The 20,022-nt window shown below is 50.7% G+C and overlaps 1 protein-coding gene across 2 annotated transcripts; it reads right to left on the reverse strand.

The window, feature by feature from the left end:
* Nucleotides 1-335: 335 nt before the first annotated feature.
* On the reverse strand, nt 336-16,469 carry KLHL12 (kelch like family member 12). Of its 2 annotated transcripts, XM_062013438.1 has the most exons (12): nt 16,396-16,469; nt 15,930-16,127; nt 13,092-13,245; nt 12,142-12,359; nt 9,237-9,386; nt 7,581-7,695; nt 6,674-6,780; nt 5,091-5,286; nt 3,793-3,951; nt 2,941-3,039; nt 2,192-2,378; nt 336-1,884 (listed from the first exon to the last, which is right to left on the reverse strand). In XM_062013438.1, the coding sequence occupies exons 2-12, from the start codon at nt 16,113-16,115 to the stop codon at nt 1,758-1,760; spliced, it is 1,698 nt and encodes a 565-aa protein (XP_061869422.1). In that variant the 5' UTR covers nt 16,116-16,127; nt 16,396-16,469; the 3' UTR covers nt 336-1,757. The 2 variants fall into 2 exon arrangements, with proteins under 2 accessions (XP_061869422.1, XP_061869423.1); XM_062013439.1 differs by lacking the exons at nt 15,930-16,127; nt 16,396-16,469 and adding an exon at nt 15,610-15,699.
* Between the last annotated feature and the right edge of the window lie 3,553 nt (nt 16,470-20,022).

Here is a 20,022-nt window from a genome sequence, read left to right on the forward strand (position 1 = left end):
GCGCGCTGCGGGCGCCACCGCCCCGGGGTGACGTCAGACGGCGCCGCGCGCACGCGCAGGGCTGCGGGGGGTGTGTTTTGGGGGGGGGTGTCCGCGGGCCAAGGTCTCTCACACCACCCCCAAACCTCAGCTCTGCTGCTCTCCTCACACCCAGCTGCCAACAACTACACCCCAGCCAGCACATCCCCCAGGCCGGGTCGGCGTTTGTGCCATGGCTGGATCCCTCACCGATGGATGCAGCGGTGAAGCAGCCACCGCTCGCACAGGGGTCTGCACAACCCCCCTAGTGCTGACACAAACGTGTGGAGGGCTGAGAACAAACACTCAACCCTCACTGGCTCAGGAAATACTTTATTCTTTATATTTTCATTAAAAAATAAACATAGGAAACGAAACCACAGAACACTCGTGTGATAGAAACAAACGCGGAAGGTCAGAGCGTTGGCTGAAAGTGCATCATTGCAGTCATGCGACCACGTCCCTGATCCCACCCTGTCCCCACAAAGCACGGAGCCAGCAGTAAGCCCAACGAGCAGCACGACACGAACCCAGGCACTGCGGGGGCCAAGCTGGAGGCGGCAGCAGAGAGCCCGTGCTCCCAGAAACGCAGCAAGGCAGAGACATGCTGAGGAGAGAGTGCTCCAGTGAGCTGGCGATGAAGCTCTCACCTGGGGTTCATGGGGCAGGCGAAGGAGAGCTAGTGTGTAAGAGGAGGTGGGGTTACAAACGAGGCAGGGGAATAAACAGCTGAGAACAAAGGGCAAAACAGAATCCTGGATGTCACTCCAAAACAGCCCTGGAAGCAGAAAAATCCTAGAGAAAAGGAAAATCATCACAATGAACTTGACTGAAAGGCTGACAGAGGTCTGTCCAGGGACGGACCCCAGTCACTCACAAGCAAGATCTATGTGGAGAGTAGCAACTGTGTCCCTGCTTCCAGGGCCTCAGCCTCTGCAAGGTGACCTCCCCACAGGGCTGGGAGCAAAGGCATGGCCGCACTGCAGCAAGGCTCCTGCTGCCAGAAAACACAGCGCTCTGCCGCTGCCTCTGACAAGCTTTTTGAGGGAAATAACGATGGGATGAACCTTGCTCAGCCCAACTGGAGCACAAACCGTACACCTGCTTCTACACCTGGCAATGAGCTTGTCCCCCTGCCCCTGCAGCCTCAGGCTGTTGGGTCTCAGTAGTTGGCAGCTTTGCTCTGCATCTCCTTTTGCGTGCGGAGCTGTGAGGCAGCGCAGGCCCCTTCCGCACACTCGCTCAGTTTGGCTCTGCACTGATGTGCACTTGAGGAGCACATTGAAACATTCAGTATGTACAAGATGATTTGAAGCCGGAACATTAAGAGCAGCTGGATTCACCCTCACACGTCCAGGTGGCTGAGAGCAACCAGAGGACCTGCATGGTCCTGTGTGGCCAAAGAGACCACCAATGTATGTACATGTCCTTGGCAGTTCCCCCACGGCTGCGGCGCCTCAGCTCTGCCGACAGACTTAGCCACAGGAACAGCAGAGAGTGCAGCTTCTCCTGACCTACTTCCCCACCTTTCTCCAGCTCCACACAGAGCCCCCGATTTCAAATGACTGCCGAGATAACACGTTTATGCACATGCTCTAGTCAAAAGCAGCACAGAAAGCTGCTGTTCTGGTGCCTATTTCCACCGCATCCACAACTCTTGAGAACAGTCACTGCAAATCACTTGGGACTCTTCCTCCAGCTGAGATTTTTTAGGCTGTTCTTTGTCAGTTCCCTCCAGCTCATTTCTCCCGAAGGACGCAGACTCCAGCGTCGCAGCGCTGCATCCCCAGGGAGGTCACCACTTCCCAGTTGTCAATGATGGGATCATAGCACTCGATGCTGCTCAGCAGTGAGTTGCCATCGTATCTGCAAGGACAGAAAGTTACAGATGAGGGATGTTGGTGAAGGCTGAGGTGCTCAGAGCCCTTCCTGAGAGGCTGCACAGCTGTAATCAGCAGGGATGGCCTGAAACAAACCCACTGCATTAGGCTCCCTGTTGCTGCTCACCTGCCTGGCTTTGCCCTTCACCATCATGCTGCCTATTCAGGTGGCTCTTGGGCCATCTCCTCTCATAAAGCTTGGAATGTAAATGTGAGGAGAAGCCACCTGCATCAGGGCAGTGGGCTGGGGCACCTCAGCTTGCTTGTTCCACCGAGCCCAGGCAGCCTCTTACCCAGCGATTGCGTACAGCCTTCCCCGCAGCACTGTGGCCCCCACGTAGCAGCGAGGCGTTGTCATGCTTGTTACAGTTGTCCAGGAATCAGTGCGGATGTTGTAGGCTTCCACGGAAGAGAGATGTGCTGTCCCATCAAAGCCACCAACTACATAAATATGGTCATTCAGCAGAGCCACTCCAGCCCCTGCAGAGAGAAAATATCACAGTGACAGCCACAAGCAACATGGTCAGCCCCATGCCCAGGGCTTGCTGCTACAAGCCTTAACTGGATCAGTTTCTCCCTCTTTAGAGGACATTTTGTTATGCTTCTGTCTCTCACAAGAGAGCTGTCACAACCCAGTGTCTTCTGTTGTTGTCTCCAATACAACCCATAGACACCCGTAACTCCACAAAATGTTGCTGCACCTCTGGCATAAGGATTGAATCACACTGCAGCCAGGGCACTACTTGCAAGAGGAGATATTCACTTGGGCTGGAAGACACCATGACCCCTGAGCAGACCAGCCCCAGGTTGGGACTCTTCTCACCACAGAGACCAGTTTCTCTGGTGGTTCTGGTTCCCCGGCGTCACTCAGCCCCTGGCTGTAGCAAGAACAACACTGCTCCATGTGAAGCTGGAGGAGGGATTTCTCTGACCAAACCACCCACTGAGGCATGGCAACATCTTCCAGGACAGCAGGACAAGTGTTTACTGCTTCCTCACTGCAGCACAAGCCATTTTGACTTCAGGCACCATGGGCTCTTACCTGAGCGTTTAGTGGCCATTGGGGTGACATTTGTCCAGTGTCCAGTGTGGGGATCATACCTCTCTACAGAATTTAGTATATTCAGCCCATCATAGCCACCTGAAACAAAATACATCAGCAAACCTGTGAAGTTTTTCACTGTGAGGGTGAGGGAGCAGTGGCACAGGCTGCCCAGAGGGGTTGTGGAGGCTCCTTCCTTGGAGGGCTTCAAGACCCGCCTGGACACGTTCCTATGTGACCTGATCTAGGTGACCCTGCTTCTGCAGGGGGGTTGGACTAGATGATCTCTAAAGGTCCCTTCCAACCCCTATCATTCTATAATTCTATGAAACCATGGGTCTGACTTCTGGAAAACATTTTCTGTGTAGAGAGAAGTAACATGCCTGGCTCCTGCTTAGCAGCATCATACTCTACTCAGCACCTCTCACAGCACCCCAGGGTGCCAGAGCCCAGGGGGGTCTCTACAGCTTCCAGTTCCAGTGTAGGACCTGAGCCTGTTTAGTCTGGATAAAAGGAGCCTGTGGGGAGATCTCATTAATTGAAGGGTGGGTGTCAGGAGGTTGGGGCATCACTTTTTTCTGTTGTATCTAGTGACAGGACAAGGAGTAATGGAAAGAAGCTGGAACACAAAAAGTTCCATTTAAATATAAGGAAAAACTCTTTCACTGTTGAGGTGAGGGAGCCCTGGCCCAGGCTGCCCAGGGAGGGTGTGGAGGAGGTTTCCAAACCCATCTGGACATGTTCCTGTGCCCCCTGAGTGAGGGGAACCTGCTTTAGCAGGGGGTTGTGATGGAGCAGCTCTGCAGGGCTCTTCCAACTCCCACCATTCCACGATTCTATGATTCTACCTACCGAGGCAGTAGATAACTCCATTGGCTACAACGAGCCCAGCTCCTTCCCGTGCTGTCTGCATGTCTCCCAGCATGCTCCACTGGTCGATGTTGGGGTCGTACCGCTCCATACTGGTGTGACGCCGGCTGCCATCGAACCCGCCGGATACATAGATCATGTCTGCAAGGTGAGACAGGCTGGACTCAGCAAGTATCAGGTATGCAAAGGGAGCAAGAAGGGCCCTCAGAGATGGACAGGCTGCAAAATACAGGAATAACCACAGGCCTTGGCACACTGGGAGCCAAGACAAACCCTCACTGCAGCAGCCTGCTTGCAGACCTCACCAATGAACATAACACCCACCTGACCCTTAAATCTGCGTCTTGCTGATGGATGAGAGAGAACATGCACACTACAGCTATTGATTTTCATGCTGCAGAACTGACTCAAACGCTGCCATGGCCAAACCCTGCCTATCACTAGCATCATGTCAGCACCTCCCCACAGTAAATGCTTACAAGGCAGTAAACACACAGGCAGCAAAAGGAAGATCCAAAAGATGTGTCTGGATCATCAAGATCAGTCCCTTATACCTAATTCATGCAACGCTTCCACAAAATTGGTCATCTTTGAAGCTGCTGCATTTCTAACAGAATTTTCATTATAGTAGAATATTAACAATTAAAGTGAAGAACACCTAACCAACATTGATTAAGAAGATATTCCAATATATGCATTAAAGGGTAAAATATTCATCCAGGTGACTGCTGTTGAAACAACTAGAAAACTTCCTCCCATTTCCAGACCAACTTTGTCCTGGCCTTTTTATAACTGTTTGTTCTTATTCAGTTCTTTCATTGCCCGTTTTCCCCTTGTGCCAAGTTACACTCACAGAGGACAATCACGTCTCCTCTTAGCCTTTGCTTTGCCAGCATAAACAAGCTGAACTGTTCTGCTTTGCTCACTAAAGCAGTTTTCTTCTTCCAAGTCTATCCTTCTCTGCACGTTGCAGCCTCTCCCCAGTGCTGATGGTTGTTGCTGTACTGGGTTCCTGCGCTCGGCAATATGCAACACTGTCACCACAAGCCCTCCGAGCTCCTTTCCCTCCAGGCACAGCCACATGCCATGAGGATGATGTGGAGGCAGAGCTCCTCTCGGGACACGCTGCCAGCTTTGCCATTTCTGCACCCACACGATGAGAAGGCAGAATTTCAGCCTCACCTCTTCCCTCGCAGCCATCCCACTCTGCGCATACCAGCTCAGGGCATTTCAGGATGCGGGCTGAGCAGGCTGCTCTCTCCTGTCAGACCAGGACATACCTCCAAGGGTGGTGGCTCCTGCCAGGCCTCGCCGAACATTCATGGGAGCCACAGAGTACCAGATGCCATCCTCGTCTGACGTGTAATCCAGGCACTCCACGGAGCTGAGGCGCGAGCGGCCATCGTAGCCCCCGATCACATAGATCCGGTCGTGCAGGGACACCGTGGCCACGTAACGTCTCTTACGGGTGATGCTCTAAAACAGGGACAAGAACAAAGAGATGGAGGAGAGGAAATAATACTGGTGCATGGAGACCAAGCACTGTTCTCCCATCTTTTTTCAGAAAACAGCCCACTACAAACAGCACCATGGACTTACAGGACACAGCTTCAATGACTGCATCTGCCTTGCTCTGCCTGTGCTCTGCCTCTGCCAGGCTCTTCTCATGGCCAGGCCTCTTTGCACTAAAACATTTTGCATCAAGTGTCATTTATCTCATGTTGCTCCTGAATCTTTAGTGCATCTGAGAGGCTTGTGCCTCCCACTGGCTCCCTGCAGAGACTGGTAAGGAGAAACTGTGGACACTCAGAATATTTGATGAAAGGACCTGCAGCATTTAGCCTCCAAATGTATCAGAGTTTTGGGACAGCAGGTGACACTGGGTCTTGTGTGATTAGTGATGTTAAAGAAGAGGCAGTTACCTACCATCTCACACAGATAAGGATTTGTGTGGAAATAGTCCTCAGTGCAGGAATTCTCTCTCCCTTACTATCTCCTGTTAATGCTCACAAACAATGAAACCAGGGAGATGATGCAGCCTGCCTGACTACACTATTCCTATTGACATTTCAATTATCATCACTAACCTTAAAGCTTAACACCACTTCAGTATGAAACATGATAGCTCTCACTCCCACAACAAAGATGTGTGTCCCTGTAGGCTCATCTCATTAGAGATGACAACCACCTCTTACACAAACCTTACTTAGCAAATCTGCCACTAGGAAGCGGTTTCAGCATTCACTGTGTAAACCTCAGCAACTCTGAAGGATTTATGGGAGAAAGTCTAAGCAGAGTCACAGAATGGTTGAGGTTGGAAAGGACCTTTGAGCTCACTGAGTCAACCTGCTCCCCCCTGCACTGCCACCATTAAACCACGTTCCAAAGCCACACAGCTTTTGTGTCCTTCCAGGGATGGGGACTCCAACTCTGTGGGCAGCCTGTGCAAGGGCTGAACAACCCTTCTAGAGAAGAAATTCTTCCCAATCTCCAGTCTAACCTCCCCTGGAGCAACTTGAGACTATTTCCTCTCATTCTGTTGCTTGTAGCTTGGGAGTAGAGAGTGCTCCTGTCTCCCCTCAGCCTCCTCTTCTCCAGGCTCAACACCCTCATTCCCTCAGCCCCTCCCCAGCACCCTTGTGCTCCAGCCCCTTCCCCAGCTCTGGCCACGCTGCAGCCCCTCAGTGTCCCTCTGGCAGTGAGTGAGGGGCTCAACACTGAACGCAGCCCTGGAGCTGCAGCCTCCCCAGGGCCCAGCACAGGGTGATATGCAAAGGATGGCTCAACAGCCCAGCTGATGCTATAGGTTCAGTGTTTGATCACAGCCATTTCAACCCAGGGGTGGACAAAAGCGATCCCTTACTGGGAGGAAACTCCACTCCTGAGTCTTCGGGTCATATTTCTCCACAACATCAATTGGCGACTGCTGGCTGCCAAAGCCACCGATCACAAGCAGGACTTCATTAGCTCCTAGAACAAAAATGAAGAGCAAAGTCAAGTCAGTTTCTTCAGAATAAAAGAGTAATCTCAAGGGAATCAGCTGAAGAAACACTGAGCCTTCCTTGGTGCAACAGGCTGCTTCTAAATCTCTGTTTTCATCAATGCTTTGAAGCAGGCACCTAACCTGGGTACAGGCCCTTGGATTCTCCTTGTTCTCAGTGGGGAAGAAAGAGAGAAACTCTTCCAGGGTGTGTGGCACTGAGTAACTCAGGAGCTGTTTGCTGGAGGGCTGCTCCTCCTAACATTAGAGGCACTTTGAGAAGACAAGCTGCCTGAGTTAGGTCCTGAAGGCTACCAATTTATATCTTCCACTGCATCACTTCCAAACTTTTTTCCCCAACCTCTTGACATCCCCTGAAAGCTGAAGGAGGATGGCTGCTTCCCTGCAGCCATTTCCCAAGGAGGATGGCTGCTTCCCTGCAGCCACTTCCCAAAACAAAGCCCTTTCCCCTTGCTCTCGAGTAACATCCAAACCAGATGGCACCTTTGTTCACCACTTCACTCAGGAGCAAGTCAGGCTGACTGAAACCTGAAAAATTAATGAAATGTCCCTGAATTTTTCTTTTCTCCCTGAGTTCAGTGAGACTGGTGAATGGAGAGTTTTAACTTCTGTGTTTTGCTCCAGCCCCCTCTGTACCACTGGGGACTGTGGATTGACAAGTTACTGCTGTGAAGCCCTTCAGCACAATTACAAGGCACAAGACATGGTGCATGATACAATACCTGCCAATGCCCCAGACCTTCTCAGTGTCCCTTCCTCTGCTGCTCACCTAAACGTGCTCGTGTCCTGGGGCCCTGCATCTGACTCCGGAGCTCGGGACGAAGATGAAATTTCTTTGCTTCATCTACGAGGTCTCTGCACTGCAGGCTGCATCGTATAAAAGGCTGAGGAAAAACATGAGTCACTGGTACATGCAAAGTATTTTAAGCTTCCTCAGAAGAACTGTCCTAAAGCCAACTCTCATGATCAAAATGACTTTTGTGCAGCCTGTGGCTAGCGGTGTCACGGCGCAAATGCTGCACGCGAGGAAATGCAAGGACAACTCCAGACTGGATTGCAGCTCTAAAGATATGGCTCAGTTCTCATGCAGCCTGGCACTGCAGGTTCCATAATAACTGTATTGGAAAAGTAAGGAAAAGCCACTTCTGCTACTTTTACACCAGCAGAAGTATGTGTGAGAAGGGGGACTGGCAGTGCAATAGTTCAGCTGGATCTGCCCCACAAAACCAACCCTCAGCATGCACCTGCCATCAGAGAAGAAACAAGGAGCACAGCACAACAAAGCAGGTTTTCTGGATCTATTATCTTGAGCCCTGTGCACAAAGGACAGGAAGCTATGTAAAGACTAAAGAAGCAGTAAAGTCTTCTCTAGAAGAGGTGGGGGAGCACTGCAGCTCAAGGACAGTCTCACCTCCTCCTCCGTGCACAGTGCCGTGTACTTCCCCTCCCTGGCTGAGGCCTGGGCCAGCCTCCCCTGAACCTTCAGCGTTCAGTTCCCTTTGGGCATTCGCTGCTATAAGCTGCTGCAATAAGTTGAGACTTATTTTTACAAGTTCTTGGTGCTTGTGCAAGGCCAATGTGTTCAGAGCAGATGATGCCACACAGAGCCAACACTCTCCACACTGCCCTGAATCAATGATGTCCCAGCAGTGTGTGTGACACAGACTGGAGCGTGTCACACAGCAACCTCCCATCGCTGTCAAACCAGAATGCTGCTTTGAACTTCTCTGTTGCCTTCCTGTTGAACCTTGCATGGGGTCAGCATTGCTTCCTGCTTGGAATTAAACTTCCATTGCAAAAGCTTAATTAACTTTTATCACTGTCCACAGTCTGGTTTTTGTCTGCAATGCCTCGGCCACTGCATTTGGCTTTTAGCTGTGTGCTGGCCCTGGACCTACACAGCTGCTGTCCTTCCCATTCCAAAGGTCTGTGCTTGCCATCTGCACCTAAAACAACCTCTGAGGAGCCATTTCCTCCTCAGGATGCATGCCAGCAGCCTTCAGCCTAGAGAAGGAGACCTGCTAGTTCTTATGAATAAAATGCAAAAAGCACTTGCTTAGAAACTATAACAGATGACAACAGAAAGGTGCTACATGTATCAGAGGAGACAACTGACTAATGGCTCTGATGGGATGCCCTCCCAGCTAACAGCAGGATACTCTACATGCTGGCACAGCAAACTACTCCTGAGTGAAAACATCCAGCTGTACAGGGATAACTCCATCCTATTGGTGTCAAGATGAATCATCAGAGGAAGCAGCTTTGAACAGGTTCTGTCAGGACAGCAGCCTCTGGTCAGGGAAGACAGCATTGCCCTGGCTGCCCGCAGCCCTGTGCTGCCATACCTCGGTGTCACTGTACCAGGGTGTCACCATGCCTGGGTGTCACTGTACCAGGATGTCACCGTGCCTGGGTGTCACCGTACCTCGGTGTCGATGACGTCGGTGATGTAGCGGGGGGTGAGCAGCGGCATCCTCACGTACTGCAGCAGCTCTGGCAGCGACGCCTCCCGCTCCTTTTTCGAGTGCTTTACCCAGTTTATAACAGCCTCAAAAACCGGCTCTTCAGAGTCCACCTGGAAAGAGGAGGCACACACCCATCGGGCTGCAGGACAGTGTTTTGGCCTCTGCCATGGAACAGACAACTCCCAGGCTCTCAGCGCTGCTTCCCAGCTAGCACGAGAGCAGGACAGCTCGAGTAAGGGTTTGGTGGCAATTCCCATGAGCTGTATTTACAAGGACTATGAAATTCCCTCATTTTCTTTTCATTAAAACTGCATTTGTTTTTTTTTGCCTTACAGCCAAGTGAACAGCTGTCAGTAGGAGTGCCAGAGGAGTGAGCTTATGGTAGGGGCAGAGCCCAGAGCTGCAGCCAGCCCTGTGAGGGCACAGGGCCACACAGTACATTGCAGGGCAGCTGTGCTGCAGGAGTTACAGTGCTGCAAAGTGCCATCACAAAGCTGCTCAGAACCACGATGGAACAGTGTCTCACTTAACCCCCTGCAGCCCTGTGCCCACACACTGCCCCTTTAACACCCAAACCACACCAGGTACACTTAAGAGGTTTTTTTAATTTCAATCTGTATTTAAGGAACTATAAATGTCTGGATTTCAGAATGGAGAACCCCAGGGCATGAATGTTACCCTTTAGGACTAGCACATCCTGCTTCTTACACCACTTCCAGAGAGCACACTGATGAAACCATCTAAACTTGATTCTTTTAGAGAACCTCAGGTGCTTTGGACATCTGTGATTACCCAAAGTGAAAGAAGTGTAAAAAGCTCTACAGTACGTTATGTAGGCTTGGTTTTCCTTTTGCATGTCTTCAGATCATCCAACATAAAAGCAAATCAGACCTGAATTTATTACTGGGAGGTCTGTTAACTGTTACTAAGTACGAAGCTAAAAGGAGATACTGTAATAAGACTGAGCCTTCCCACCAGTGGTCCACTTTGAAGCTCTCTGGAGCCCCAGAGGTTAATTATGTAAGGCAATTCTTCCAAGTCATTGATTTATATTTCTTACAGTGTCATTTGAAATTGCCTCTTTCTATTTGAATTACAGGGAAAGGACAATGAGAGCTCACAAAAGGAGAGCAGAGTACTTCACTGTTTCCAGTTCTCCCCATCTCCTCCTTAAATGCAATAATCCCACATCAGTTTATTCCCTCCTGAACTGATTATCCTCTGATGTATTTCACAGGCTCATTGTTCATGAAATTGTTTCTGTTTGCTGCTGCTGAATGACACCAATCATAGCAGCACAGGGAGGAGCTGCCACTGCGTGTCACCAACAGCCGAGGGATGTTCTGGAGGTGCTCCCTCAGATGCAGCACGTCCCCTCTGCGCTGGCACAGCCACAGCTGGACCTGCTCCATTCACCTTCCTCAGGTATCACAATGCATGCAGACCTCACCATGTGTCTGCAGGGCCTGACTCAGTCCTTCCAGTCCACACTGAATTTTACTTTTCCTGTGTGGATCATCTGATCAGTGTGTCTGGGTCGTTCTCCAGTTCCTCTTCCCTGTCCAGTAGCATTATGTCAGTGCTCACCACAACCCACATGGGCTCCAACCCTCACAGCATCAAACCTGTGGCTTCTTAATCACAGAATCTCAAGGGCTGGAAGGGACCTCCAAAGCTCATCCACTGCAACCCCCCTGCCAGAGCAGGACCACCTAGAGTAGGGCACACAGGAACTCATCCAGCTGGGTTTGGGATGTCTCCAGAAGAGCCTCCACAGCCCCTCTGGGCAGCCCCTGCCAGTGCTCCCTCACCTCAACAGGGAACAAATTCCTCCTGGTGTTTCTTTGGAACCTCTTCTGTCCAGCTTGTGCCCGTTGCCCCTTGTCCTGTCATTGGCCATCACTGAGCACAGCCTGGCTCCAGCCTCCTGACACCTAAACACCAACAACACTCAGCCTTTCTCCACTGCTGACCTTGGCATGTGCCAGCATCTTTCACTCCTATCTCACATGCTCTCTCTCCAGCAGGCTCACTAACAAGAGGGTGGCAGCTTGGCTGAAGGCCACCTTCAAGGCACACTTCAAGAATTCTCTGGCTATGCCTGGATTGGCTTTTCAGCATTTCCACCAAAGATGCCACTTACATTGTGGTGCTTCTAGGAGTCACATCACAGTGAGCTCTGAACAGTCATTGTTTCAATCACTTTTTAGAACTGAAGCAAACATCAACTCTTGTCAGAGTCCATCTCAAGAAAAGAAATCAAGTCCCCTGCCCATTACCAACATATTCACACCAACTTTGGAAAAAAACTGTTTGGCTGAAACCTGCCAAATATAAATCCTCCAGACACCAACCTTCAGTGACCTAAACCTGCACGTGACTCCCTGAAGGGTCAGACTACACTGCACCACTCTGTATTGTGCTGCTTGTAAAAGCAGAGGATACCTGAATGCCTGGGATGACATGTGCATTCCTTGTGCTGCCCACGAGCGTGCAAAGGGCTACAAATAGAAGTTCAAAGTTCTAGGGGTATTTCTGAAATGTAGCCATTGAGACAACTTGTCTTTGTAACCCCTGAAAGTTCCTCCAGGGAAAGGAGCCATCAAAGGAACAAGAACTCTGCAGAAGTAACCAACTGTGACTGCACCACTTGCAAGAAACAGTGACAACAAATTGTAATGCAGAAGCTACCTCTGATTGATTTGAGATTAAGTGGCTTAAAAATTAGAAGAAGCTTCTTGGAAATGATATTTCAACTTCAGGAACTGTGTGAGAAGTTCACCCTGGAAGTATGGACTAACTTTTGACTAGTTTCAATGTTTTACTCCATCGCTTTGCACAGTAATGATACTTTTCAGGTTTTACCTGAATTTCATCACACTTGATGAGCTTTTCAACCTCTTCTTGATTTAAGAGGATAAACTCTTCATGCTGAACCACCTCTGGAAAATGTTTCTGGCTGAAGACCTCTGCAGCTTGCATTAGATCAACACAATTGTGTGTCTCAGCAAAATCCCGAATGCCCAAACAATTTGATGGATCCAGCTGGCTTTCTAGAAACTCACAGCAAGCTTGTTTCACACCTACGGAAAATCGGAGGGGTGAATGAGCACTGCATGCTTACTGTCAATCCACTGCTTTGGAAAGGGCATCAGAAAAGAAAGTTCTAAACAATAATGAAAAGCCAACTCAAATAACAAGCTTAAAAAACCACCACAGAAACACACACATGCAAACATTTATTTGCAGGGATGTGAAAGCACTAAGCAGTGGGCCACGGGTTTGGGCTGTTCTCATCTTTGGCTATTCTGTTTAAAAGCAAAAATGTAAATGAATCTGATACTAGGAAAAGACTCAAATGTGAGTTTTCACCAATGTCTTTTTGATAATTGCCTGAAGCTTGGGATAACTGCCTGGGATAGCTCCAAAAATGCACGTGCAGTGACATCAACCAGTTTGTTAGTGACCCAGACATACAATGATGGCAGGTGAATGACATCTAGGATTTGCTTGTTATTATAAGTTGACTGAGCTGTAACATTTATGTGCTCTACAGCCCACAATTCCTCTCAGGAATATCTTGGAGAAATACAGCAGCCCAAAGCATGGAACAATAACCTGTTTTTTCCACCCAAGTCAGCTCCTTGAGAGCTGACTTCAATGAGACCACAGTGCTCAAGATAACAGGAGAAGTTTGACAGAAGTACTTATAAATACCATGCCTCCCACAATCTGTCTTCTGCTGACAGAAGGTCAGACAACCCAAATCCCTGAAGGCAGAGCCTGTGCAGTTTGTGCTGATAGTTGGCAATTACCTTTCAGCTGAAGCAGACACGCCGCTGGGAGCAATTCTTGGACGTTTTCGACTGTCACGTGCACAGTTTCTGTGTACACAAAGTCTAGCAGGATTTCCATGGTGGAGGCTGTCAGTCCCTGGATATCTACATAGGGTTTGTCTTTCTCTGAGAGCTGTAAATTAGAAAGGAGATGAAGGTTTATTTTCTAGCGATGCGATGAAAAAGCCAACAACGCTCAGCAGTGTTTTAAAATGTGATCTGGCAGAGAGGTTTCAGCAGACATTTGTCCTTTCTCTTCTTGTAGTGACTGAAAGAATAAGGGGAAGGTGGAAATTTCTCTTCAGAATTCACTTACAGATGAGTAAAATAGACCAAGTTCATTATGGATCAGGAGGACAGTTAAATGAGCAAACTGAGATCAGAGAGAGCAGAAATTACATGTCACCTGTGTGAGACAGCTGAACTCTCTCCTCTGTGCACTAATCCCAAGCTCCACTGCAAGAACAGTCCAGGGGCACTCCCTGGGCTGGGTGTGCATGACATACTGCAGCTCACATGGATCCCTCACCTCACCATTCTGCTCTAAAACCAAACTGAATACAAATCTTTCCTAACTGTTCAACTCCAGATCCATCTGTAAGCTTATGGTGAGGATTCCTAAAAGGCGTGATTCTTCATAGGCCTGAATGTTCAGAGCTAAAGGCTAAGTGTAGGTTTAGCTTAAACATTTGAAAGTAAAATGTTAGCACACACAGTGAACTCTTTACTATTTTACAAGACAACAGTCTTGGTGCTACACTGACCACACATGAATGACAGTGGGTAGAACCAGGGATCAGTTCTAAGCCAAGCCTTGTGTGGCCCAGGGCTGATACACCACAGCTGGCCCAGTAGCCCCCAAGCTCACAGAGGCAGCCTGGCAGAGGCTGTGGGCCCATACAGTTCCCTCAAGTTCCAAACATGGCCAAAACACACTGAACCCACAAGTGTTTGGAGAGTGACCAGCTGCTGCCCCGCTGCCCTCCCCAGCACCGACGCTGACACACAGAGGCAGCAGCAACGCTTTGAAGCTGCCCAAGCTGTCATTTCCTGGAGAGAATACTCTCCCACAAACACTCCCTAACAGTGTGTGCTACTTGCAGGTTGGTCATGTTGGGGTTTCCTCATGAAAAAGCAAGTCTGGAAGAAATACAAAGCAAGCAAAAGAAACCCTGAAAGCAATGGCAGATTGGGAGCCCGAGCCTGGGATCGCTCGAGTGAGATGGAATGACCACTCTGACTGGGCACACTTTTTCTAGGAAGAAATCTATGAATTAAGGTCACTGCAACGTTTCAGTTAAAAGGAGAATATACAGGAGGAAGAGGATATGATCTCAGCTTAGATCTGAAGTATCCCAGCCCTCAGCCTTTGTTAGCAGCCACAAAGCACGTTGTGTGGCACACCGAGCGATCAGATCTCCGCAGGCTGCCTAAAGTCAGAAGCATTGACAGAACATAGAGGTAAACACAAAGAAAGCTGAGGCAGTCTGCTATACTGCCCTGCACCTTGAAGCTATTGGTAAACAGAGGGTTTCAGCCCCCAGGGACCGAATTTGCTTTGTGTATTTTTGTTTTTAAAAGTATGTTTCCTTTTTGCAGACAAATCTACAAGTTTCATGAAGAAACGGGCAGGAAAGCTCTCGGTATGTGGCCAGGGCACATGTGTCTTATCTTGGTTGCTATAAAAACCCAAGACACCTGCTCAGCCAACACAGCACTGAAAGCAGCAGGCACACAGGCAGCTCTGCCAACAGTGTTCACTGCTGGGCAAAACAAAGAAGAAAACGATTCTCTCCTGGAAGGAATATTGGGCTAGCAGGGAGGGCTTTAAGACATTTGAGCTTCTTAGTAATTTCTCTCCCTGCTAATGGGGAAGTTGGCTAGATAAGGAAAACATCTTCTGAAAGAAAAAGCCACAAAGATGGATTCAAACTTAGAAAAGACAAAGCCAGGCAAAGCATCTCATGTTTAACAATATGAATAGCACCTTGCAATGATTCAGAAACCCAGCATGCAGGTAGTGTGAGTCACAGTAACTCCTGGAAGAGCAAAGGTCCCCACGAGTCAGATTTACTAAGTACAGCAACTGGGGCTCCCAGTCACACTCCCAACCCCAGCACTAGAGCTGACCTCTTCACAAAAGCAGCAGCACAACCCAACATATACCAGCTGTCCCAGAAACAGAGACCAGAGTATGAGTCAAACACCTTCCATTTCAGCTTTAGACGAAATTCACCACCCAGCCTAAGGTGCACACCATGGCTCACGCAGCTTTCCACCAGAAAGGCAAGAGAGACGCCCAGAAGCACCAAGACCATAAACCACCATCAGAAAAATCAGCACATTTACCAGAATGTTACGGTTTGGCAGCTCAGCCTGGCAGGTCTGGTGCACAGCCTGGTCACACAGCACACAATGATTCAGGACCATGGTCCCAAATGCAGCCTCTCAATCCCACCATGCCAAGATTATGGGCATTGGGGCCACCATGAATCACCTTGAGAGGATCCAGGGCCACCATGAGAGGATCCAGAGCGCTCCAGGGCCACCATGAAGGGATCCAAGGGCTCGAGAATCACCTCGAGGGGATCCAGGGCCACCGTGAGGAGCTCCAGAGAGACCCAAGACCACCAGGGTGGAAACTAGAGCCACCATGGCGGGATCCAGATCCATAGGACTCCAGGATCACCACGAGCAGATCCAGGCCCAGCTGCTGAGCAGCTTGATAGCCAGCACCCTGAGCACTGGGCGGCCCTGCCTCCTCCACCCACAGAGCACCCAGGGCCGGCGCAGCCCGCGGCCTCGGGGCGCACCGACCTCGCTGGTGAACATGGCGCAGAAGTAGTCGCTGCAGGCGGCCAGGACGATGCGGTGGGCCGGGAAATCCTTGTGCTCCACGCGGAGGGTGACGTCGCAGAGCGTGTTGCTCTTCCGCAGGGCGTTCATGGCGTTGAGGATGGACTTGGCGTGCGAGTTGGTCATGATGTCCTTGGGGGGGGCCATGGCGCCCGGCACCTGCGGGCACAGCCAGCACGGCCACATGTCACGGCCCGCCCGCCCGCCCGCCGCGCCGCCAGGGGGCGCGCTCCCGCCGCGCCGCTGCGCCCCGCCCCGCCCGCCCTCCTCCTTCTCCCCCCCGCCGGCCCCGCCCGGGCCGCCCCCGCCCCGCGGCCGCCTCGGCGGACACAGGCCACCCGCAGCCCCGGGGCCCCGCCGCCCGGCCGCCCCGCCGCCGCCCGGCGCCGCCCGCCCGCCCGGGGAGGGGAGGAGTGGCCGCACTCACCGCCGCGGGGAGAGGTCCCGGCCCGCGCACCTCGCCACCCCCCCCGGCCCTCTCCCCGCGCGTCGCGCTCTGATGGCGTCACGACGCCTCGCCGCCCCGCCCCGGGAGCCTGGCGGTTGCCGGGCAACGGGCTCCTCCCGCCACCCCCGCGGCGCCCCCCCGCGGCCGGGCCGGGCCGAGCGTCCCCTGCGGGGCCCACTGCGTCCCTGAGGACAATGTGTGTCTCCCGCACGAAGGGCCGGGGCCGGGGCACGCTCTGCCCTATCGTTCTGCCGCTCCTCGAGGGCGGGCACCGCGGCATGGCGGCGCCGGGGGACGCGCGTCCGTGGAGGTTAAGGGTTGGACTCGGTGCTTGTGAAGGCCCTTTCCAACAGAAACCATGCTGTGATCCTTGAACGGCCTCTGGCACGACTGCTGCAGCCACACCGGGAGTGAGGCTTCAGAAAGCTGCTTTCAGATCCCCACAATTTGAAGCGAGTGCTATTTTTGAGCTCTGCCCACACGCGCAACGGCATCTCCGGCAGATCGCCTGCCCCTGACAGCCCTCAGCTCAGATCGCCTCCCCCTGACAGCCCCGAGCTCAGATCACCTCCCCCGGACAGCCCTCAGCTCAGATCGCCTCCCCCTGACAGCCCCGAGCTCAGATCGCCTCCCCCGGACAGCCCCGAGCTCAGATCGCCTCCCCCTGACAGCCCTCAGCTCAGATCGCCTCCCCCGGACAGCCCTCAGCTCAGATCGCCTCCCCCGGACAGCCCCGAGCTCAGATCACCTCCCCCTGACAGCCCTCAGCTCAGATCGCCTCCCCCGGACAGCCCCGAGCTCAGATCGCCTCCCCCGGACAGCCCTCAGCTCATGGCTGCCGCCTCCGCTCGCCTCCAGCCCTCCAGCTCCTTCCCATCTTGCCAGGAGGCTGAGGATGCGTTTTGAAACCTGCAGTGATGCTTATAGTCAAGTAATCAGAATAGGGTCCTTGTTAGTGACTTGAGATAAATTCTCAGCTAAATGGAGAACAAATTCTGAGTAAAGAGCTCTGTATGTGGAGGTTAAGGTGTTATCCTGGCCCGGAGGCTGATCATTAATTCATCAGCTTCCTCCACAGAGGGGTAGGATCAGTCTGGAGGCTGGATGTAGAACGAGTTTGGAGGATTTGTTAGACCTTAGTCATACTAATCTTGCAAGCAAAGGATTGGCAAGATCCAGCAGTTGGAGATGAGAAATCAGTGTTTAGCCAGGAGGGCAGTTAACCACTGCCTTCAGAGCTGGCAGATGCTCGGTTGGGTAGGATGTTTAAATCTGTATGCAGTGTCTCTTTCTCCAGATCCAGTTCAAGCAGAAATTATTGTGCTGGAGGCAGGGAGCAGTGGGTGAAACTTGGTGTCAGGCTACATCATCATACAGTCCTCTTGGAGCTTAAAATTCAGAGGGATGTTTGACAAGAGTGTCAGAACAGACTTATCAGTCCACAAGAGATGCAGCCTGGAGTAGTGCAGATAATAAATCAGCATATGCCTGCATAGTGATTACTTTCATATTACATGCTCCTCATTTCCTGACAGACCCATCAAATCAGTCTCTGCATCCACCTTGTGTTGATTTTCCAGGGATAGATATGAAATCTCTGACAGTATTGAAGACCTCTTTAAAACAATTCATGATGCCTTGGAGTGCCCTCTGGGATTGTGTGAAGAGGTCCCAGTTAGTATTGTACAAGGGAGAACCTTATCTATAGGCTTTTTATCCCAGGTTGCTCTCTCAGCAATTGTGGGGCAAGCCAAGTGCATCACTGGGTGACAAACTTATGCTTACTGTCAGGAGAGTCCTGCAAGAGGGAACCAGCCTGGGCTCTGTCCTCAAGAAGCAGGACTGTGACTGTCACTGTTGTGATCCATATTCACTCATAACTGAACTTTTCCAATAAGGACATGCTGAGGTGTGGGAGGAGTGGCTGTGTGTAGGCACTAACAGCATGAACAGAGAGGGCAGAGGTCAAGGAAACATGTCTCAGTCTAGGGCAGGTGTGCTGTTGGAGGTGATGATCACTGTCTGCAGCCCAGAGAAGGAGTCAGAAGGATGCATTCCTCTGAATGAGCAGAGATCCCACTCTGTCATCTCAGAGCTTTGCCTTCTCTGGTCAGAGAAGCAACAAATCTGAGCAAGGCCCATGTCATGGACACTTCTGGCTCACTGATGGACCATCACAGATGGTCAGTTTGGGATTGCTGCAGTCTGTAAGCATGGAAAGGTTCATATCAGATTCATTTTTTCCCTCCATGAAAGGAAATGGTGTTATTTTAACTGCCTGCAAGATGGCTGCTCTGGCCCTTCCCCTGCAACTGGAGTCAGCAGTGGAAATCCTGTGGTTATGGTTGTGTTCTCTTTGCTCTTCATGACATAAAAAGTGGGCTGTGGTCCAATGAATGTAGACTTAACAGAGAAAATACTCCAAATCCAATATCATTCAGTGTAAATGAGATCTCTGATCCTCCCCCAAGACACCATTACATAACCATTACGTAAACGCTCTCAAAAAACCCATGGCATGCCTCTTGTAAAAATACCCACCTCCATCATGCAGCTATTGTGAAAACACACTGAAGAGACCAAAAATACTGCCAAGGAGCTATCAAGAGTAAGCCCAAATCCCCACAGAGGAGCCATTGTAAATAGGACCATAAAAAATTGAGGGATCATTGTATAAATCCAATCAAAAGGCCCTCATGAGAATGCTTCCAAAACTCACACAAAAGGTTTTTAATGCTGGATGTTTTGTGGGATTGGCCTTCTTTTTTTTCTGGTGGTCCTTTTAATGGGGTGTTTATGGATATGCTTTGACATTACAGATCACTTCTATGTGCTGGTGTTTGGAGCAACTTTAGAATCACCAAGATGTTCACAGTAAATTCAGATGGTTTGACTCTAGGGCAGCTTCACAGCTGCCTTGATGATGTTCACAATTGTTTTGTCAGTGATGTCCTACAGGCATTTTCTAACCATCCCTTCGGTGGGACTACTGAGACATTTGATAAATTGCTTTGTTGGGGCCTCAGATCCACAGATTTTCAAAATTGCCTTTGGCTGTGGCTTCTGGTGTGCTGGATCTGTAGCTCACAAGCTTTTCTGAGGAGTCACAGAATGCTTCCTGGGCTGGGACTTTGGCTGACTTTTGAAATTCTTCAGTGGGGTCTTTGAGTCAATTTAAAATGACTTTTAGATGTCAAAGTTCCAGAGCTGGGGAGCATCTTCAGGGATATTGTAAGAAGGGGCTCACAAGTGTGATGAGAGAAACACTTCAAAAAGCACCCTGTGATATCATGTGTTCATCTCGTGTCTCTGGGGTGTGATTTAGATATTTATTGGATGTGATTTGTCAAGTACTTTCAGAATGGTCCCTGAGGCCATGTGCAAACGAGTACAGCATCTTCTACAGATGTTGGTAAGGATGAGACGGTGAGGTTACAAGGATGAGATACAGTGGTATCCATAAAGGTGCTGCCAGATGCTTTACTGCAGAAGTGGCCACACACCACGTGAGGGCACAGCAGCTCCAAGTCTGCTCTAGCAGCTCTACGAGGAAAGGATCTTCCCAGCATCGCTGCTGGAAGAACTGAATAAACTCTGTGCATATGA

This window comes from Colius striatus, chromosome 22 (assembly GCF_028858725.1).
Source record: "Colius striatus isolate bColStr4 chromosome 22, bColStr4.1.hap1, whole genome shotgun sequence".
Classification (NCBI taxonomy): Eukaryota; Metazoa; Chordata; class Aves; order Coliiformes; family Coliidae; genus Colius; species Colius striatus.